This window comes from Tursiops truncatus, chromosome 15 (genome assembly GCF_011762595.2).
Source record: "Tursiops truncatus isolate mTurTru1 chromosome 15, mTurTru1.mat.Y, whole genome shotgun sequence".
Classification (NCBI taxonomy): domain Eukaryota; kingdom Metazoa; phylum Chordata; class Mammalia; order Artiodactyla; family Delphinidae; genus Tursiops; species Tursiops truncatus.
Window position 1 is genome coordinate 35,074,604 of NC_047048.1, and position 15,521 is coordinate 35,090,124.

Below are 15,521 nucleotides of genomic sequence, written 5' to 3' on the forward strand. Positions count from 1 at the left end.
TGGAGGGGCTGTGAGCACTGAGGCGTGTGTGGGTTTGGTGGGTTTGTGCACGATCTCACTGGGGGACATAAGTGGGAAGTGGTGTCAAAAGGCCCCTGCCCGTTCCTGCGGTTCTGCCCCAAGTTCTCATGTGTTCTTGGTATTTGCCACGTGTGAGGATATGTTACCAGAACTACCTGCCAAAATACCAGCTAGCTGCACAGCATTTGTCACTTCTGATTTCTCCTGGGTGACACTGGGTCTTTCGAGCAAAAGCCTGCCTTAAAGAATTCCATGTTAGCATCTGCCAGACGTGAACAAATTAGGATTTTCTGTTTCTGAAGTCTTACTAACTCTCATTCTTTCTCACATTTGTCTTTTCAGGAAAACCAGTTCTGTGTCCTTGGAGGCCCCCAGCCCAGTCCTGGAGTCCCAGGCAAAACCTGGCTTCAAGCTCCCACGTTGGACGGCTGTTCAGCTCCCAGGCTGCTGAGGACCGGAAGGAGGAGCCCCTGCACTCCATCATCAGCAGCTCGGAGACCGTGCAGGGTACTGTATGTAGCTGCGTTTGGGTCCAGGAAGTCTTTGTTGGCTTGTTGCTGGCTCATGAGGGGAAGATTTTGAGGCAGAAGCAATGATTGATAGAGCCACCCACTCGCTTCAGACGAAGGAAGGTCTTGGTTGGAGGGAGGGTTCCCCAAAACAATGCCTCCTGCGTTTCCGGCTTCTCAGGAACTTCTGACTTCCATCCTGGCGTATCTTGCCCCCTCTGGTGGTCACCCGTGAGTTCGCACGGGGCCCCTTTAAAGTAGTGATTCACGGCACATCTGCTAATAATCATGGAAGCAGGATGCAAACTCAGTGTTGGCCCCGCCGGTGAAGGACTGCAGTCCGACTTGTCCTTCATTCCTGGCAAGTGTGGAAGGCAATCTCCAGAGCCAGTCCTGCAGTGGGTCCATTTCTGGCTTTCAAATGAGACAACAACAGAATATTTGATGTTTGGGTTAAGAGGAGAAGTGAGGTTTTCTTGTTACTTTGCTCTCTAAATGATCAATTCGGAAACAACTGTATTCAGAATAGAATCCAGGGTCTGGTTGTTAGAGCCAGCTCGCCTCAGGACTGGGTAAGGTGCCAGCCTCGACAGCCCCTGGAGGTAGCCCGACCTGAGGCCTGCGGGCTGCGGGGAGGGAGGCAGGTGAGGACTTGTGCCCCTACGCCCCTTTCTACAGGGAGAGGGAACCACTGGTTTGTTCCACTCCCAAGACCTCCTGCCTGAGGCCCAGACACTTGGTTTCTTTCTTTCTTTTTTGTTCGCTGTTTTGAAACATGTTTAAAACTCCTCACCTTAAAGATTTTTTTGAATGTTTTACATAGCATTTTCTTCCACGAAAAAAGACATTAAACTTTATTGGTTGTGTCCGCAATTCATTACTAGGTTCTGTTTCCAAACATGAGTTCCAGGCTGAGACAAAGAAGCTTCTGGACATCGTTGCCCGTTCCTTGTACTCAGAAAAAGAGGTGCAGTACCCGCTAATCACTCCCGGCACTCGCAAGGTTTCTTTTGGCGAGACTGTTTCTATGCTATTCTGGGGAGGTGCCAGCTAGTACATTAGCTGTGAAAATGCATTAAATTTGGACAGGTCCTGATCTTGGCTACCAGTGAGAGTATTTTTACCAAAATCTGTTGGGTTTCATGGATAACTATATGCAGGTGATTCTTTGAGCCAGATTGAACCTGGGAATTAATGAATTGTGCTGATAATTTAGAAGTCCCTCGGGTGTTGCCGTGGGGTCCTGCTGAGGTCCATCTCTGTGGTGTTGTTGATGTGTGCTGAGGCCCTGGGTTCACGCCCCTCATCACCTGGCATCGCCACCTGTGGTCTGTGGGGGTGTTGGGGCTGAAGGAGGAAGACCCCGGCCCAGGGTGGAGTAGAGCAGGGAGGAGCTGCCAAGGACCTTTTTGAGGAGATGAAGCTCAAAATGATGAAGCTCAAGGGTGACAGGCCATGGTGAACCATCGTTTCCATGCTCATTTTTGCTAAAATGCAAAGAATTTGAGAAGGGTAAAGCACAACTTTCCAAAATGAAAGGACTTTCCAGGGAATATTTCCAGGTCTTGTCCTGTTAAATTCTATATTCAAGTGTCCCCGTGACATCCAGCTTCTGTTCTCTTGGGGTCAGGTCACACCACCTTCCCTCTCCCCATGACTGTAAGTGGAAGGTCTGTCGCTGGTAAAGGGCTTTACAAACACGGGTTGGTAGTTGGGTCTGTGGCCCTTTTTTCTCCTGAACATGGTAGGTCTGGTTTGTGATTAGATTAAATGAAGTCAATGAGTCCTTTGTGGAGTAGAAAAACTATGTTTTGAGGATATTTTGACATCCCTGGGCAAGAGTTGAGAAAGAAGTTGTCTCACAGGGTCCTGTTTGGAATTAACTTAACAGATTGACACCTAACTCCAGGTTTGATGTTGAGGAAGGAGCAGTAGAGTCAGAGTCGACATAAAGTTGGGTCACGGCAATGTGATCTAACTTCAATCATTCTGTGAGCTGCCCTGGAGAAACTGCCTTTGAGGAAAGCAGGACGTCTTTCTGGTTAAACAGTTCTGTGGCATTTCTCCCCCAGCCTGTACCAGTTGCTGCAGATGCTGCTAACCAAATAGGTCCTGCAGCGTTGGCATCTTCTTTCCATTTCCGTAGGTGTTCATACGGGAGCTGATCTCCAATGCTAGCGACGCCTTGGAAAAGCTGCGTCATAAGCTGTTGTCTGAAGGCCAGGCGCTGCCGGAAATGGAGATTCACTTGCAGACTGATGCCGAGAAAGGCACCATCACGATCCAGGTACTTCATCCAAGTGTCTCGACGCGGGGCACGCCACCTTGCCTCCCATGCTGGTGACCGCCAGTGCCTCTTCACCCTCTGGGATGGGGGACAGGCTGCCTTTTCGTCATGGCTGTAGGCTCCTAGTAACCTGCTGACCACCGTTACTGTTAATTTACTATAAAAACACTCATTCAGGGCTTCCCTGGTGGCGCAGTGGTTGAGAGTCCACCTGCCGATGCAGGGGACACGGGTTTGTGCCCCGGTCTGGGAAGATCCCACATGCCGCAGAGCGGCTAGGCCCGTGAGCCATGGCCACTGAGCCTGCGCATCCGGAACCTGTGCTCCGCAATGGGAGAGGCCACGGCAGTGAGAGGCCCGCATACTGCAAAAAAAAAACCAAAAACCCCACTCATTCAACATAGAAAATTTAGAAAATACAGATAAGCAGAAGAGACGTTTTATTTATTTATTTTTAAATTTTATTGAAGTATAGTTGATTTACAATGTTGTGTTAATTTCTGCTGTACAATGAAGTGACTGTTATACATATATATTCTTTTTCATATTTTTTTCCGTTCTGGTTTATCACAGGATATTAAATATCGTTCCTGTGCTCTACAGCAGGACCTTGTTGTTTATCCATCCTATGTATAATAGTTTTCATCTGCTAATCCCAAACTCCTATCCATTGCTCCCCACAATCTGCCCCGCAACCACAGGTCTGTTCCCTGTGTCCGTGATTCTGTTGTAGATAGGTTCATTTGTGTTGTATTTTACATTCCACATGTAAGTGATATCATATAGTATTTGTCTTTCTCTTTCTGATTTAACTTCACTTAGTATGATAATCTCTAGGTCCATCCATGTTGCTACCGATGGCTTTATTTCATTATTTTTTTATGGCCGAGTAATATAATATATTACTATATATTATATTACTCGTAATATAATATATATAATTATTACATAATTATATATATTATATATATATTATATATATAATATATATACACATAATGTATGTATTTTATATATATATATATATATATATATATATACACCACATCTTTATCCATTCATCTGTCAACGGACATTTAGGTTGTCTCCATGTCTTGGCTATTGTAAATAGTGCTGCTGTGAACATAGGGGCACATGTATCTTTTCGAATTATAGTTTTGTCTGGGTATGTGCCCAGGAGTGGGTTTGATGGATCACATGGCAACTCTAGTTTTCTGAGGGACCTCCATACTGTTTTTCATAGTGGCTGCACCAGTTTACATTCCCACCATAGTGTAAGAGGGGTTCCCTTTTCGAAGAGGAGAAAACTTAAAATCACCCCATCATTCAAAGATAATTACTGTTGACATTTTAGTATGTGTCTATTTAGGGTTTTGATCTATGCATTTGTCTACATATCTAAACAGGTTTTTTTTTTTTCTTTTTTTTTTTATGGTACGCAGCCTCTCCCTGTTGTGGCCTCTCCTGTTGCGGAGCACAGGCTCCAGACGCGCAGGCTCAGCGGCCATGGCTCACGGGCCTAGCCGCTCCGCGGCATGTGGGATCTTCCCGGACCGGGGCATGAACCCATATCCCCTGCATCAGCAGGCGGACTCTCAACCACTGCGCCACCAGGGAAGCCCTAAACAGATTTTTAAAAATTTTTTTGGCCACGCCACAAGGCTTGTGGGATCTTAGTTCCCTGACCAGGGATTGAACCCACGCCCTTGGCAGTGAGAGCACGGAGTCCTAACCACTGGACTGCCAGGGAATTCCCTAAACAGATTTTTAAATGATATATTATTTTTTAATATACAGGTGACCCTGAATAACACTGGGGAGGCGGGGACAGACCCTCCCCATAGTCAGAAATCCACATATAACTTCTAGTCTGTCCTCTGTATACCCAGTTCCTCCACATTTGCAGGTCTCCCTACGCAGTTCCTCTGTACCCACTGTTCCACATCCACGGATTCAACCAACTGCGGGTCGTGTGGTACTGTAGGTAGTACTTGCTATTGGAAAAAAAATCTGTGAATAGGTGGACCCGCATAGTTCCGATCTGTGTTATTCAAGAGTCAGCTGTAACTCTTCATATTTTTTTTTAAATTTATTTATTTTTGGCTGTGTTGGATCTTCGTCACTGCACACAGGCTTTCTCTAGTTGAGGCGAGTAGGGGCTACTCTTTGATGCGATGCGCGGGCTTCTCATTGTGGTGGCTTCTCTCATTGCGGAGCACGGGCTCTAGGCATGCAGGCTTCAGTAGTTGCAGTGTGCAGGCTCAGTAGTTGTGGCATGTGGGCTCAGTAGTTGTGCCTTGTGGGCTCTAGAGCGCAGGCTTAGTAGCTGTGGCACATGGGCTTAGTTGCTCTGCGGCATGTGGGATCTTCCCAGACCAGGGCTTGAACCCGTGTCCCCTGCATTAGTAGGTGGATTCTCAACCACTGCGCCACCAGGGAAGCCCCACACTTTTTTTTTGTTTTGTTTTGTTTTGTTTTTTTTAGCCCCACACTTTTAACCATACTTATACTCTTGTGATGCATATTTCCCCATGTTATTGAATATTCTGTGGTACTATATTTTAATCACAGCCCGGTATTTGGATTAACAGTCTTACTTTAGACGCAGCAATAGTTTTGGCGGCTGTTGTAACCTTTGAGCAGTTTAAAGTCAAAGAGTTAGAAAGGCAGAAATGGGGTTCATCAGGCAGTGGGCCTGAGGGCCACCACGTTCCCGAGACAGCTGCTCTAGGACCTGCTGGCTGGGATTATGGGGCGGCGGGGTGGTGGTGGTTGTGGGGCGCGTATCCTATGGAGTGGAGGGCCTGCCTCCATGGACTCTGCCTCTTCCCAGCAGGCCTGGTTTCGTGTCTCAGAATTGCTGCTGGTGTCTGGTGCTCTCTTGTTCACTCCTTTGCTCTGCTCTGTGCATGTGTGTGCCTTGCTTGCTGCTGCTGTTGTTTTGAGAAGCTTTATTGAGATATGATTTTTACATATAATCAAGTTCCCCAAGTTCAAGTGTACAGTGTGTTTGGACCAACATACACAGTCATGGGACCACCCACACCACTGATGTCATCACCCCAGTATTCCCTGCCTTTCCCAGCCCTTGTCAGGCACTGATCTGCTTTCTGGCACTATGGTTTTCTGTTTTCTGAAATTTCATATAAACAGAATTACACAGGAGGTAGTCTTTTGAGTCTGACTTCTTTCACTTGTCACAGTGCTTTTGAGATTTTTCTACGCTGTTGCATGTATCAGTAGTTTGTTCCTTTCTGTCACTGAGAAGTGCTCTGCTGTGTAGAGGCATCACAGTTTTATGTATCCATTCACAAGTTGGTGAGCACTTGGGGATGTTAGGAATAAAGCCACTGTGAACATTTAAGTCTTCGAGTGGGCATATATTTTCATTTCTCTTGGGTAAATACCTAGGAATAGGATTGCTGGGTTGTAAGCAAAGTGTTTAACTTTATGAGAAACTGCCAAATGTTCCCACAGCAGGTGTCCCATTCTGTGTAACTCCTGGCAGCATTTGGGATGCCAGTGGCTGCACATCCTTGTCAGCACTTGTCACTGTCAGTCTTTTTAATTTTAGCCATTCTGGTGAGTGAGCAGTGTATTTCATTGTGGTTTTAATTTTCATTTCCCTAATGATTAGTGGTGTTGAGTGTCTTTTCATGTGTTTGCCATTCGTATATCTTCCTTGTGAAATGTCTTTCAGATTTTTGCTCATTTTTAATCAGGTTGTTTGTCTTTTTATTGCGTTGTAAGAGTTCTTTGTATATTCTAGATACGAGTCCTGTATCAGATATACTTTTGCAAATATTTTCCCCTAGTCTGTGGCTTGCCTTTTTATTTTCTTAGTAGTGGCTTTTGAAAAGCAGAAGTTTTTAATGAAATCCAGTTTATCACTTTTTCCTTTTATGCTTTATGCTTTTAGTGACCTATCGAAAAAGTCTGCCTATTCCAAAGTGATAAAGATTTTCTCCTATCTTTTCTTCTACTAGTTTTACAGCCTTGGCTCTTACACTTAGATCTGTGATCATTTTGTTTTTATGTAAGGGAAGGCTAAGAGTTGTTTTTCGCCTGTGGCTGTCCCATTGTTTCTGCACCATTTGTTTTTCCTTTCCCCAGTGATTTGTCTTGGAACCTTTGTCAAAAATAACGTGACACTGTCTGTGCAGCTCTTCCTGGACTCTGTTTTGTCCCTTTCATCTATGTGTCTATCCTCTAGTGAGGTTTTCTCCAGTGAGGCCTGGCTGATGTGGCTGGAATTCGCCTTTTCTGGTGACAGTGTTCTTACTTTGCTGGGCCCGCCTGGCAAGTGTAACTGATGTGCTCCTGCTGGGTGTCCCCACACATCCATCCTGGCAAGTGTAACTGATGTGCTCCTGCTGGGTGTCCCCACACGTCCATCCTGGCTCCCTGGTGCATTCGCTTGGGTGCTTAGCTTGTCTCTCTCCTCAGGACACTGGCATCGGGATGACACAGGAGGAGCTGGTGTCCAACCTGGGAACCATTGCCAGGTCGGGGTCGAAGGTAAGCCCCCCGCTGCCCTTTCATCAGGTGCTGCAGCTGTTCCCCCTCTCAGGTTCGAGGGTCTCCCCTCAAAGGGCAGTTCTGACCAGAGAGGGTAGGTCCCAGACGCTCTGGACACCAGCTTCAGAGGAATGTCCTCAGGCACGAGCTTGTTGGCATTGGGGACCCTTTATCACAGGATTTCACTGTGTCGGCAGGTCTCCGGGGCAGGGCCGCCTCCCTCTGATGAGTATCACCCCACAGGCCTTTCTGGATGCGCTCCAGAGCCAGGCGGAGGCCAGCAGCAAGATCATCGGCCAGTTTGGAGTGGGTTTCTACTCGGCCTTCATGGTGGCTGACAGAGTCGAGGTCTATTCTCGTTCAGTGGACGCAGGCAGCCCTGGGTACCAGTGGCTTTCAGACGGGTAAGTGAGCAGGTCCCACGTCACACACGGAGTGTCCCCAGGCCCTGGGGCCATCGAGGCAAGTGTCACCTGCCACGCAGAGTGGGACTCAGCTGGAGCTCGCAGCCTGGTCTGGGAAGCCAGGCTCCTTGGAAAGCGCCAGTGCGCCATCCTGGGCTTTTCATGGGAGGCCTGAGCCCCACACTCAGGGAGCCGTTACTCTTTTTTGCTGGGTGGGTCCCCGCTCTGTGCTCCGGGGCTGGTGCCTTTGTTCTGAGGGCGCGTCCCTGACTCCTCATGGGGGTCAGGGTTTGGCTCCCTAGCTGCCCCACCTCCCGCCGTCTCCACCGTGTGCTGGGCCTGCGAAGTCCAGGAATATCTCAGCTGTTCGTGGAGGATGGCACCCACCACAGCCAAGGTTAAGTGTTTATCTCACAAGCCCCCAAACTTCATTTCTGAATCCTGCTTTCCCGCAGGAAAAGTGAAAGTGGGGCCCACAGTCACCAGGGCCGAGGGATCGACAAGGTGCCCCTCGTGTACTTCTGCTCTTGGGAGGAGGCACCTGGCCAGGGGTCCGGAGCGCTTGGAGTTAGCACAGGACGGGGGTCTCTTCCCGGAGTCTGGTGCTTACCTGGCCACTTCAGGGGAATGTGAGACTGAGAGGTTGTGTTCAGGAGCGGGGAGCCCTGCGCCCCAGCGGCCACTGTCCCTGGCGGAGGTGTGATGGCCTGGGGCACACTCCAGCTTCCTTTCTATGCAAGTCCTGCCTGCCACGTGGGACTTCTCAGCACTGACAGGCAGAACTCGCCTTCCTTCTCCCGCGTGTCTTAGCTCTGGGGTGTTTGAAATCGCCGAAGCCTCAGGAGTTAGAACCGGGACCAAAATCGTCATCCACCTCAGGGCAGACAGCAGAGAGTTCACCAGCGAGGCTCGGGTTCGAGGTGAGCAGGAGCCTGGGCCTCTGGGGACGTGCGTGCGGGTCAGTGCAGTACCTCCTGCCACTGCGTTTTAGGACATTTTGGGGCGGGGGTCGCAGGCGCAGGGCTGGCCGTAGGTTGGGGCAGGGTCAGGTTTGCCTTCCTCCTTTCGAGCAGCACTGCCTGTGTGCTTGCTGGTAGCACAGGGTCCTGTGCTCGTTCTGCCTGTGCTGTAAGATGTCACCAGCCTGCCCACCCAGCCTGAGTCCAGGCTCCCAGACAACCAGAGCGGGTGCAGCTGCGAGGCGCTCCTCTCTGTCCAGGTCTCACTGGATGCTACTGAAGGTGCCCAGTGCTCTTCAAGGGGTCACATTAGCCCGTGAAACCCTGCTTATGCCGCCAAGAAGGCATCATGTATCATGGTGGCCTGGGCCTCGAGATCCGGTTTGGGAGTGAGTTCTGCTCCCTGTGTGCGGGGAGGACAGGGACGAGGCCTCCCAGTGCTGTGTGACCCCTGCAGCACCTTCCAGAGCTTTCATCTACAGAAGCTTCCCGTGTTCATTGCTTTTTTCTGTCTCTTCCAGATGTGGTGACAAAGTACAGCAAATTTGTCAGCTTCCCCTTGTACATGAATGGAAGGCGCCTTAATACCCTGCAGGTGAGGCCTGGCTACCTGCAGGCTCAGGTGGCTCTGGAGATAAGCCACTCCACGTCAGGCTGGCGGGTCAGAGGTGGGACTGGGCGTTGCGTCAGAGCCCCAGGACTGGGTGTTCTGGGGGAGGCGAGATCTGTGGGTGCAGGCAGGTCCATGTGCACCAGGGGGTCACCCTTCACAGCATACACTTCGTGCTCCTGAGTGTATTCAGTCATGCTGCCGTCACCATGGTCGGTTCCAGAACATTTCACCCCCAGAAAGAGACCCCACGTCCATCAACAGTCACTCTCACTCCCTGCCCCTGGCCCCTGGCATCCAGTCCACTTTCTGGATTGGCTTATTCTGGGCGTTTCATAAAAATGGAGTCGACTACTGTGTGGCCTTTTGTGTCCAGCTTCTTACTGTGTTTTCAGGGCTTGTGCTGGTTGTAGGGTGTATCAGTGCTCTGTTCCTTTTCACGGCTCAGTAACTGTCCAGCGCGTGGCTCAACCGTGTTACTCGAGCTGCTCACCTGTTGGTGGCTAGTGTCATGACGTCGTGCAGGCTCGTCCAGACCTTGCCTCCTGCTTTGCTCTTCCTGACACTGTGCAGGGGACAGGGCACTTGTTCCCAGAGCCTTTTGTGTGTCTCTCTGTCCAGCACTGGAGAGGGTGGGGCTGGAGACAGAGGGCCCGGGAGGCCAACCCTCAGGAGCTGAGGGCTCCTTTGCCAGCACCCGGGCCCCGCGAGCTCCACCAGGTCAGGTCTGCACATTGTTGGGAGGTTGCGTCTGAAACATAACGTCCCTGTTCATTCCATTTCCAGGCCATCTGGATGATGGACCCCAAGGATGTGGGCGAGGGTCAGCATGAGGAATTCTACCGCTACATCGCTCAGGCCCATGACAAGCCCCGCTACACCCTGCACTACAAGACGGACGCACCTCTCAACATCCGCAGCCTCTTCTACGTGCCAGAAACGGTGAGCTGGGCGCAGGCCTGCCATGCGAGCTGCCAGGGGTTTGTCCACTGCTCCCTGGGTTTACATACCAGCAGCACTTCCCCTGAACGGTGACAGCTCAGCACAGACATCACAAAAATTGCCTTAGCAGCATCAGGATGAAAGAAAATCCTATACGTCTGGACGGGTGAACAGAAGTTGAAGTGAGGGGTGCTGAACAGAGAGATGTTTGGCCCGGCAGGCCTGGGCTTTGTGGACGGGTGCGGGCGTCCTGTCTCCATGCAGTGCGCTCTCCCTACTTCCGCATGGCTTCGGGCAGCACCGTGAAGGCCCCACCAAATCCTGCAGCCGGGAAACCTGCTTGGGTTGAACCCAGCTTTCCTGGCTTTAACTGACTAGAGCCCCGCGCCTGTTACCCATCTTGGAAAGAGCTCTTCTACCCTCCCGCTGAGTGTGCTCTGCAGACCAGCAGCCCCAGCCTCCCCTGGGCCCATTAGGAGTGCAGAGCCTTGGGCCCAGGACCCCCCAAGTCAGTTCCCACCTTAACAAGATCCCAACATGATGTGTGTGCAAACGGCAGCGTGGGAGGCGCTGGTTTAGAGCAGGGTTGGCAGACAGCGGCCACTTTGGGTTTTGCAGCCTCGTACCACCAAGGACTCTGCCCCTGTGGCGGAGGCTCACGGGCCACGCTGAGATGGGCGTGTGTGGCTGGGTTCCAAAAACTGTAGACACGGGAATTTGGATTTCATGTATTTTTCACATATCATGAAATGTCCTTTTTTGCCTTTTTCCTCAACCATTTAAAAATGGAAAAGCCATTCTAAGCTATACAAACAGGTGATTTGGCCTGTGCGCTCTAGTTTGCTGACCCCTGATCCCTAGCAGGCTTGGCTCTGTTCGCAGGGACATGTAAGTCATTGTTTTTATGGGGAGGGCGGCAGCTGCCCAGAGAGGGCCCCCCCACCCCACCTAGAGCCATGGTGGGAGGGGCCTCCCCCGGCCCCTCTGGGCTTTTGAACAGACAGACACAGGCAGGACACCGCACATCTGCCTCAAATCTCCCAGCCCAGGTAGCCTTAGGAAGGGGTTCCCCGTGACCATGCAGGCTCTGCCTCCTGGCAGGACTGCCACGGATTTCTGCTTTTGCCACCTGACGCTGCCCTTTCCTTGCCTCCAGAAACCAACCATGTTTGACATGAGCCGGGAGCTGGGCTCCAGTGTCTCGCTGTACAGCCGCAAGGTCCTCATCCAGACCAAGGCCACCAACATCCTGCCCACGTGGCTGCGCTTCATTCGAGGTTCGGTGCCAGTGTCTGTGCCCAGCCGTGTGGGCTGAGGCCCAGGAGCAGCTGCCTGCTCCAGATGCCAACACCATCAGAAAGGGCTCATCTTTGATGAGTGCGGGGTCAGGGCGAGTCACCACAGTTGCTGGCTGGTGAGCCGAGTCCTCACAGCGTGGCGCCTCCCAGGGAGCTTCCTGTCTTCAAACACTAGTCTTGGTTGATTTATCCATGATATGTTATGATTTTGAACAGAAAACCCAGGTGGTAGTTTTGAAAGAGGGTCCAACTGATGCTGAAATCGTAGAAACTGTCCCGGCAAAGGCTCACCGGCCTTGCTTGCTTTCCTTCCGACCCCATGGTTGTGACCTGGGCTCTGCCTGAATTCTAGGAAGACAAGGGACTTGGGAGGAGAAGCCCCCGAGTGTCCTCCCTTCTCACCCACACTCGGCCTGTGTCTCACAGGTGTGGTGGACAGCGAGGACATCCCCCTGAACCTCAGCCGGGAGCTCCTCCAGGAGAGTGCGCTGATCAGGTGAGCAGCCGCAGGACACAGTGGGCACCTCACCGGGTTCGCCTTTGCCACGGAAGGCCCAGGCGGCCTTGAAGCTGCTGAGAGCAGAGGGTGGAGCTGAAGGTGCCCAAGGGAGCTATGGGCCTGGAGAATATGAACAGGTCACGTGTGCTTTGCCCCATCTTTTACTTCACGCTTTTGTAAAGGGTTTGGAGACTGACATTGAGGAGAATTGCTGCCAGTTCCAGGAGATGTTCCCTCCCTTGGCCAATCCCTGTCACTCAATCCTGGGGCAGCCGTGGCAGGGGAAGTTCCATGCAGGGCTGTTTCTGGGTGGACGAGGCAAAGGACGGCCCCAGAGCCAGGAGAACGTCTGACCTCGGTCCAGGAAGGTCACTAATGGTGTGAAGGAGACAAGGGCTGGGCACTGAACTTTCTTTTGGAGACGTTGCTCTTGGAATCCTCGTGAGCTGGGTTGGCCGAATTTCTCCTCCCCCATCCTGATCATAGCAGTAGCTGCTATTTACTGAGCATTTATTCTCACCCAGACTGTACCAAGCCCTTCCTGTGCAGCCTGTGTCATCCTTGCAGGTGGGAGCCACTAGGTCTCCACGTCATAGTTGTGGAAACTGAGTTACAGGGAGGTCTCACCCGACAGTGAGTGAACCTGTATTTGAACCCACGTTTTCTGATCTCAGGCATGTGCTCTGCCCCCAGCAGCTGGGACTGGGCTGACCCAGACGCTGGCAGGACGCAAGGCTGCAGGCGGGGGTGTGTCCGGCCACTTGGTCACTGCTGGTGGTTTTCCAGGGCTAGGTTGTCAGTCTGAGCACTCATCTTGACCAGCAGAGTCAGACTTAAATGAAATTTTTTAAAGAAACTGAAAGAAAAAGTAGAAACTTGATGCAAAGTACATTTTTCCCCTGAATCCTGAGAGAGTAAGTTGTCCACTCTATGCCCATCGTCCCCAGTTATCTCAGGGTGTGTTTCCAGAGAATAAGGACAGTCTCCTCCTAGCCAGCACAGCCGTCAGTTGGAGTTGACGTGGTGCAGCTGCCACGCCTCATCCTCAGACCAATCCACGTTGCACACTTGTGCCCGTCACATCCTCTAGAGTAGGAGGGTCCAGTCCAGAGTCACACAAGCCTTTAGTTGTCATGTTTCTCCAGTCTCCTGGAGGTTGGCCGAATTCCACAGTCTCCCCGACTTTCAAGACCTGGATGCTTCTGAAGATTTCAGGCCAGTGATTATATAGAATGGCCCTCTGCACGGATTGTGATGCTCCCTCATGCTTAGGTGCAGGAGTAGCACAAAGTGATGCATCCTGTCAGGTGGTGCACGACTTTGAGTTGTCCCCTTACTGGTGATGTTCATGTTGACACTTGATTAAGGGGGTGTCTGCCAGCCTGCTCACGTGGTTACTCTTTTTTCCTCTGTAATTAGTAATGATGTTATGTAATGGGGTGGTATTTGGCAGCTGTGTGTTCATTTCTTACAATATGCATGTGCTTTTCTTAATATCTGTATAACTGATTTGCATGACTTGATTTCCTGTTTTATTCAAGGGCTATAATCTGTTACTGTCATTGTTTGATGCCCAAACTGTCCCTGATTTAGCAGGAACCTACTCAGGCTGACTCTTTGCCCTTTGACCTATTCCCATTGTGCTTTGAGCACTTCTGTATTGAGTTCACTCAATACCAACCAGCACTGCCGTGGTCTTGGTCTTTGCTTCCCTTGACAGTGAGGAATTTGCCTCTGATTATCCCTAATGTGTTTACCTCTGACCAGTCCCCTTCATGTTACCAGTCTGCCATCGCTGCTGCCCCCCTGCCCCACCAGCTCCCTGCTCCTTCACCTGCTTGGGCTCTGATGCCACACGGTGGGCTAAGGGGGTGTCTGTCAGCCATTCTGCCAGCTGCTCGCTGTCCCCAGTCTGGATGTCCTCTTCTGGGGTCCTTGGGCTCTGACACTCCACACCAGGCTCCTCCAACCCTCACCCTGCATGGACACCCTCTTCGTTTCATCCTGGCTGCTGTGGCTGCCCCACCACAGATGCGGGTGCAGCCCCTTGGCTGAAGGACTGAGTTATTCAGGATGGGAGTGGAAGAGGATAAGCTTAAATGAACGTTAAACATTATTGTTCCCCTACCCTGGATTATTAAGGAAACAAATGGTAATTTCACCTTTAGGAAAGGCAGAATATTAAGGAAATTAAAAAAAATACTCCCTAATACCACTAATAGTGTTGCTCACGATTTTATGTAGTGCTCTGGTAAACACCCTAATACACAAGATCCCAATTTTGTAAAACTGTAGAGCACATATAGTATATCCAGTATAAACCCAAGTTTATACAGCATTGATCCTAATTATGAAAAATATAATGCACAGCAAGTAGTATGTATAGTCTTTGCATACTTATATACTATATGTACCCTGTAATTTATCCATATTGGGATTTTTCTAGTTTTTCTTTCAACCCAGGCACTTTCTCATGTTTTTAAGGATCATATCATTAGAGGATGTTGATCTTTAATGGCCGTGTAGCTTTCCATCATTCATTTCAACCTGTTCTCTGCAGTTGAACACTGAGCTTGTTCATAATTGTTTTCTTTTTTTCTTTTCTGTAATTAAACTTGCATCAGAGCTTATTTATTTATTTTTGGCTGTGCGCGGGCTTTCTCTAGTTGTGGTGAGTGGGGGCTGCTCTTAGTTGCGGTGCGCGGGCTTCTTATTGCAGTGGCTTCTCTCGTTGCAGAGCCCAGGCTCTGGGCACGTGGGCTTCAGTAGTTGTGGCATGTGGGCTCAGTAGTTGTGGCTTGCGGGCTCTAGAGCACAGGCTCGGTAATTGTGGCACACAGGCTTAGTTGTTCCAGGGCACGTGGGATCTTCCCGGACCAGGGCTCGGACCCGTGTCCTCTGCATTGGCAGGCGGATTCTTAACCACTGCGCCACCAGCAAAGTCCCATAATTGTTTTCTGTTTTATGTGCTACAGTGAAATTCCTGGTCCATAAATCTTGGTGACTCATGAAGGTGTAATCTCAGAACCATAGTTTTGTCACTCTCCACAAGGTTGCGGGGCGGGGGGGTGTCAGCTAGCATCCCTGACTCTGGGGGGCGCATGTCTCCTTAACTGGTGTTGGCCAAGGGTAACTTTTTGGTATGTTGTCTTCACTTCTCTGATTATTAGTGGGATTGAACGTTTTTTCATATCCTTCTGGCTGTTTGTATTTCGTGAAAGTTGCTCTTTTGTGATAAATGCTTTTCTGTTCATAGGAAACTCCGGGGCGTTCTACAGCAGAGGCTAATAAAATTCTTCATTGACCAGAGTAAAAAACATGCTGAGAAATATGCCAAGTTTTTTGAAGATTACGGCTTGTTCATGAGGGAGGGCATCGTGACCACGGCTGAACAGGAGGTCAAGGTAGGGTCTGGGTTTCTGGGCCTTTCTCTGGGCTGCCTTGGGCTGTGGAGGAAGCTGCTGGAGATCAGAA

General features: G+C 50.4%; 1 protein-coding gene across 1 annotated transcript in view; it reads left to right on the top strand.

Moving 5' to 3' along the window:
- The window catches only part of TRAP1 (TNF receptor associated protein 1), a 45,237-nt gene that overhangs the window by 21,469 nt on the left and 8,247 nt on the right, over positions 1–15,521 (top strand). Inside the window, exons 2-12 of the mRNA XM_033840356.2 lie at positions 364–528; positions 1,415–1,497; positions 2,677–2,817; positions 7,264–7,335; positions 7,579–7,739; positions 8,550–8,659; positions 9,220–9,293; positions 10,095–10,250; positions 11,407–11,527; positions 11,975–12,044; positions 15,304–15,451. Of these exons, the coding sequence (XP_033696247.2) occupies positions 364–528; positions 1,415–1,497; positions 2,677–2,817; positions 7,264–7,335; positions 7,579–7,739; positions 8,550–8,659; positions 9,220–9,293; positions 10,095–10,250; positions 11,407–11,527; positions 11,975–12,044; positions 15,304–15,451 (1,301 nt within the window). The remainder of the gene's footprint in view (positions 1–363; positions 529–1,414; positions 1,498–2,676; positions 2,818–7,263; positions 7,336–7,578; positions 7,740–8,549; positions 8,660–9,219; positions 9,294–10,094; positions 10,251–11,406; positions 11,528–11,974; positions 12,045–15,303; positions 15,452–15,521) is intronic.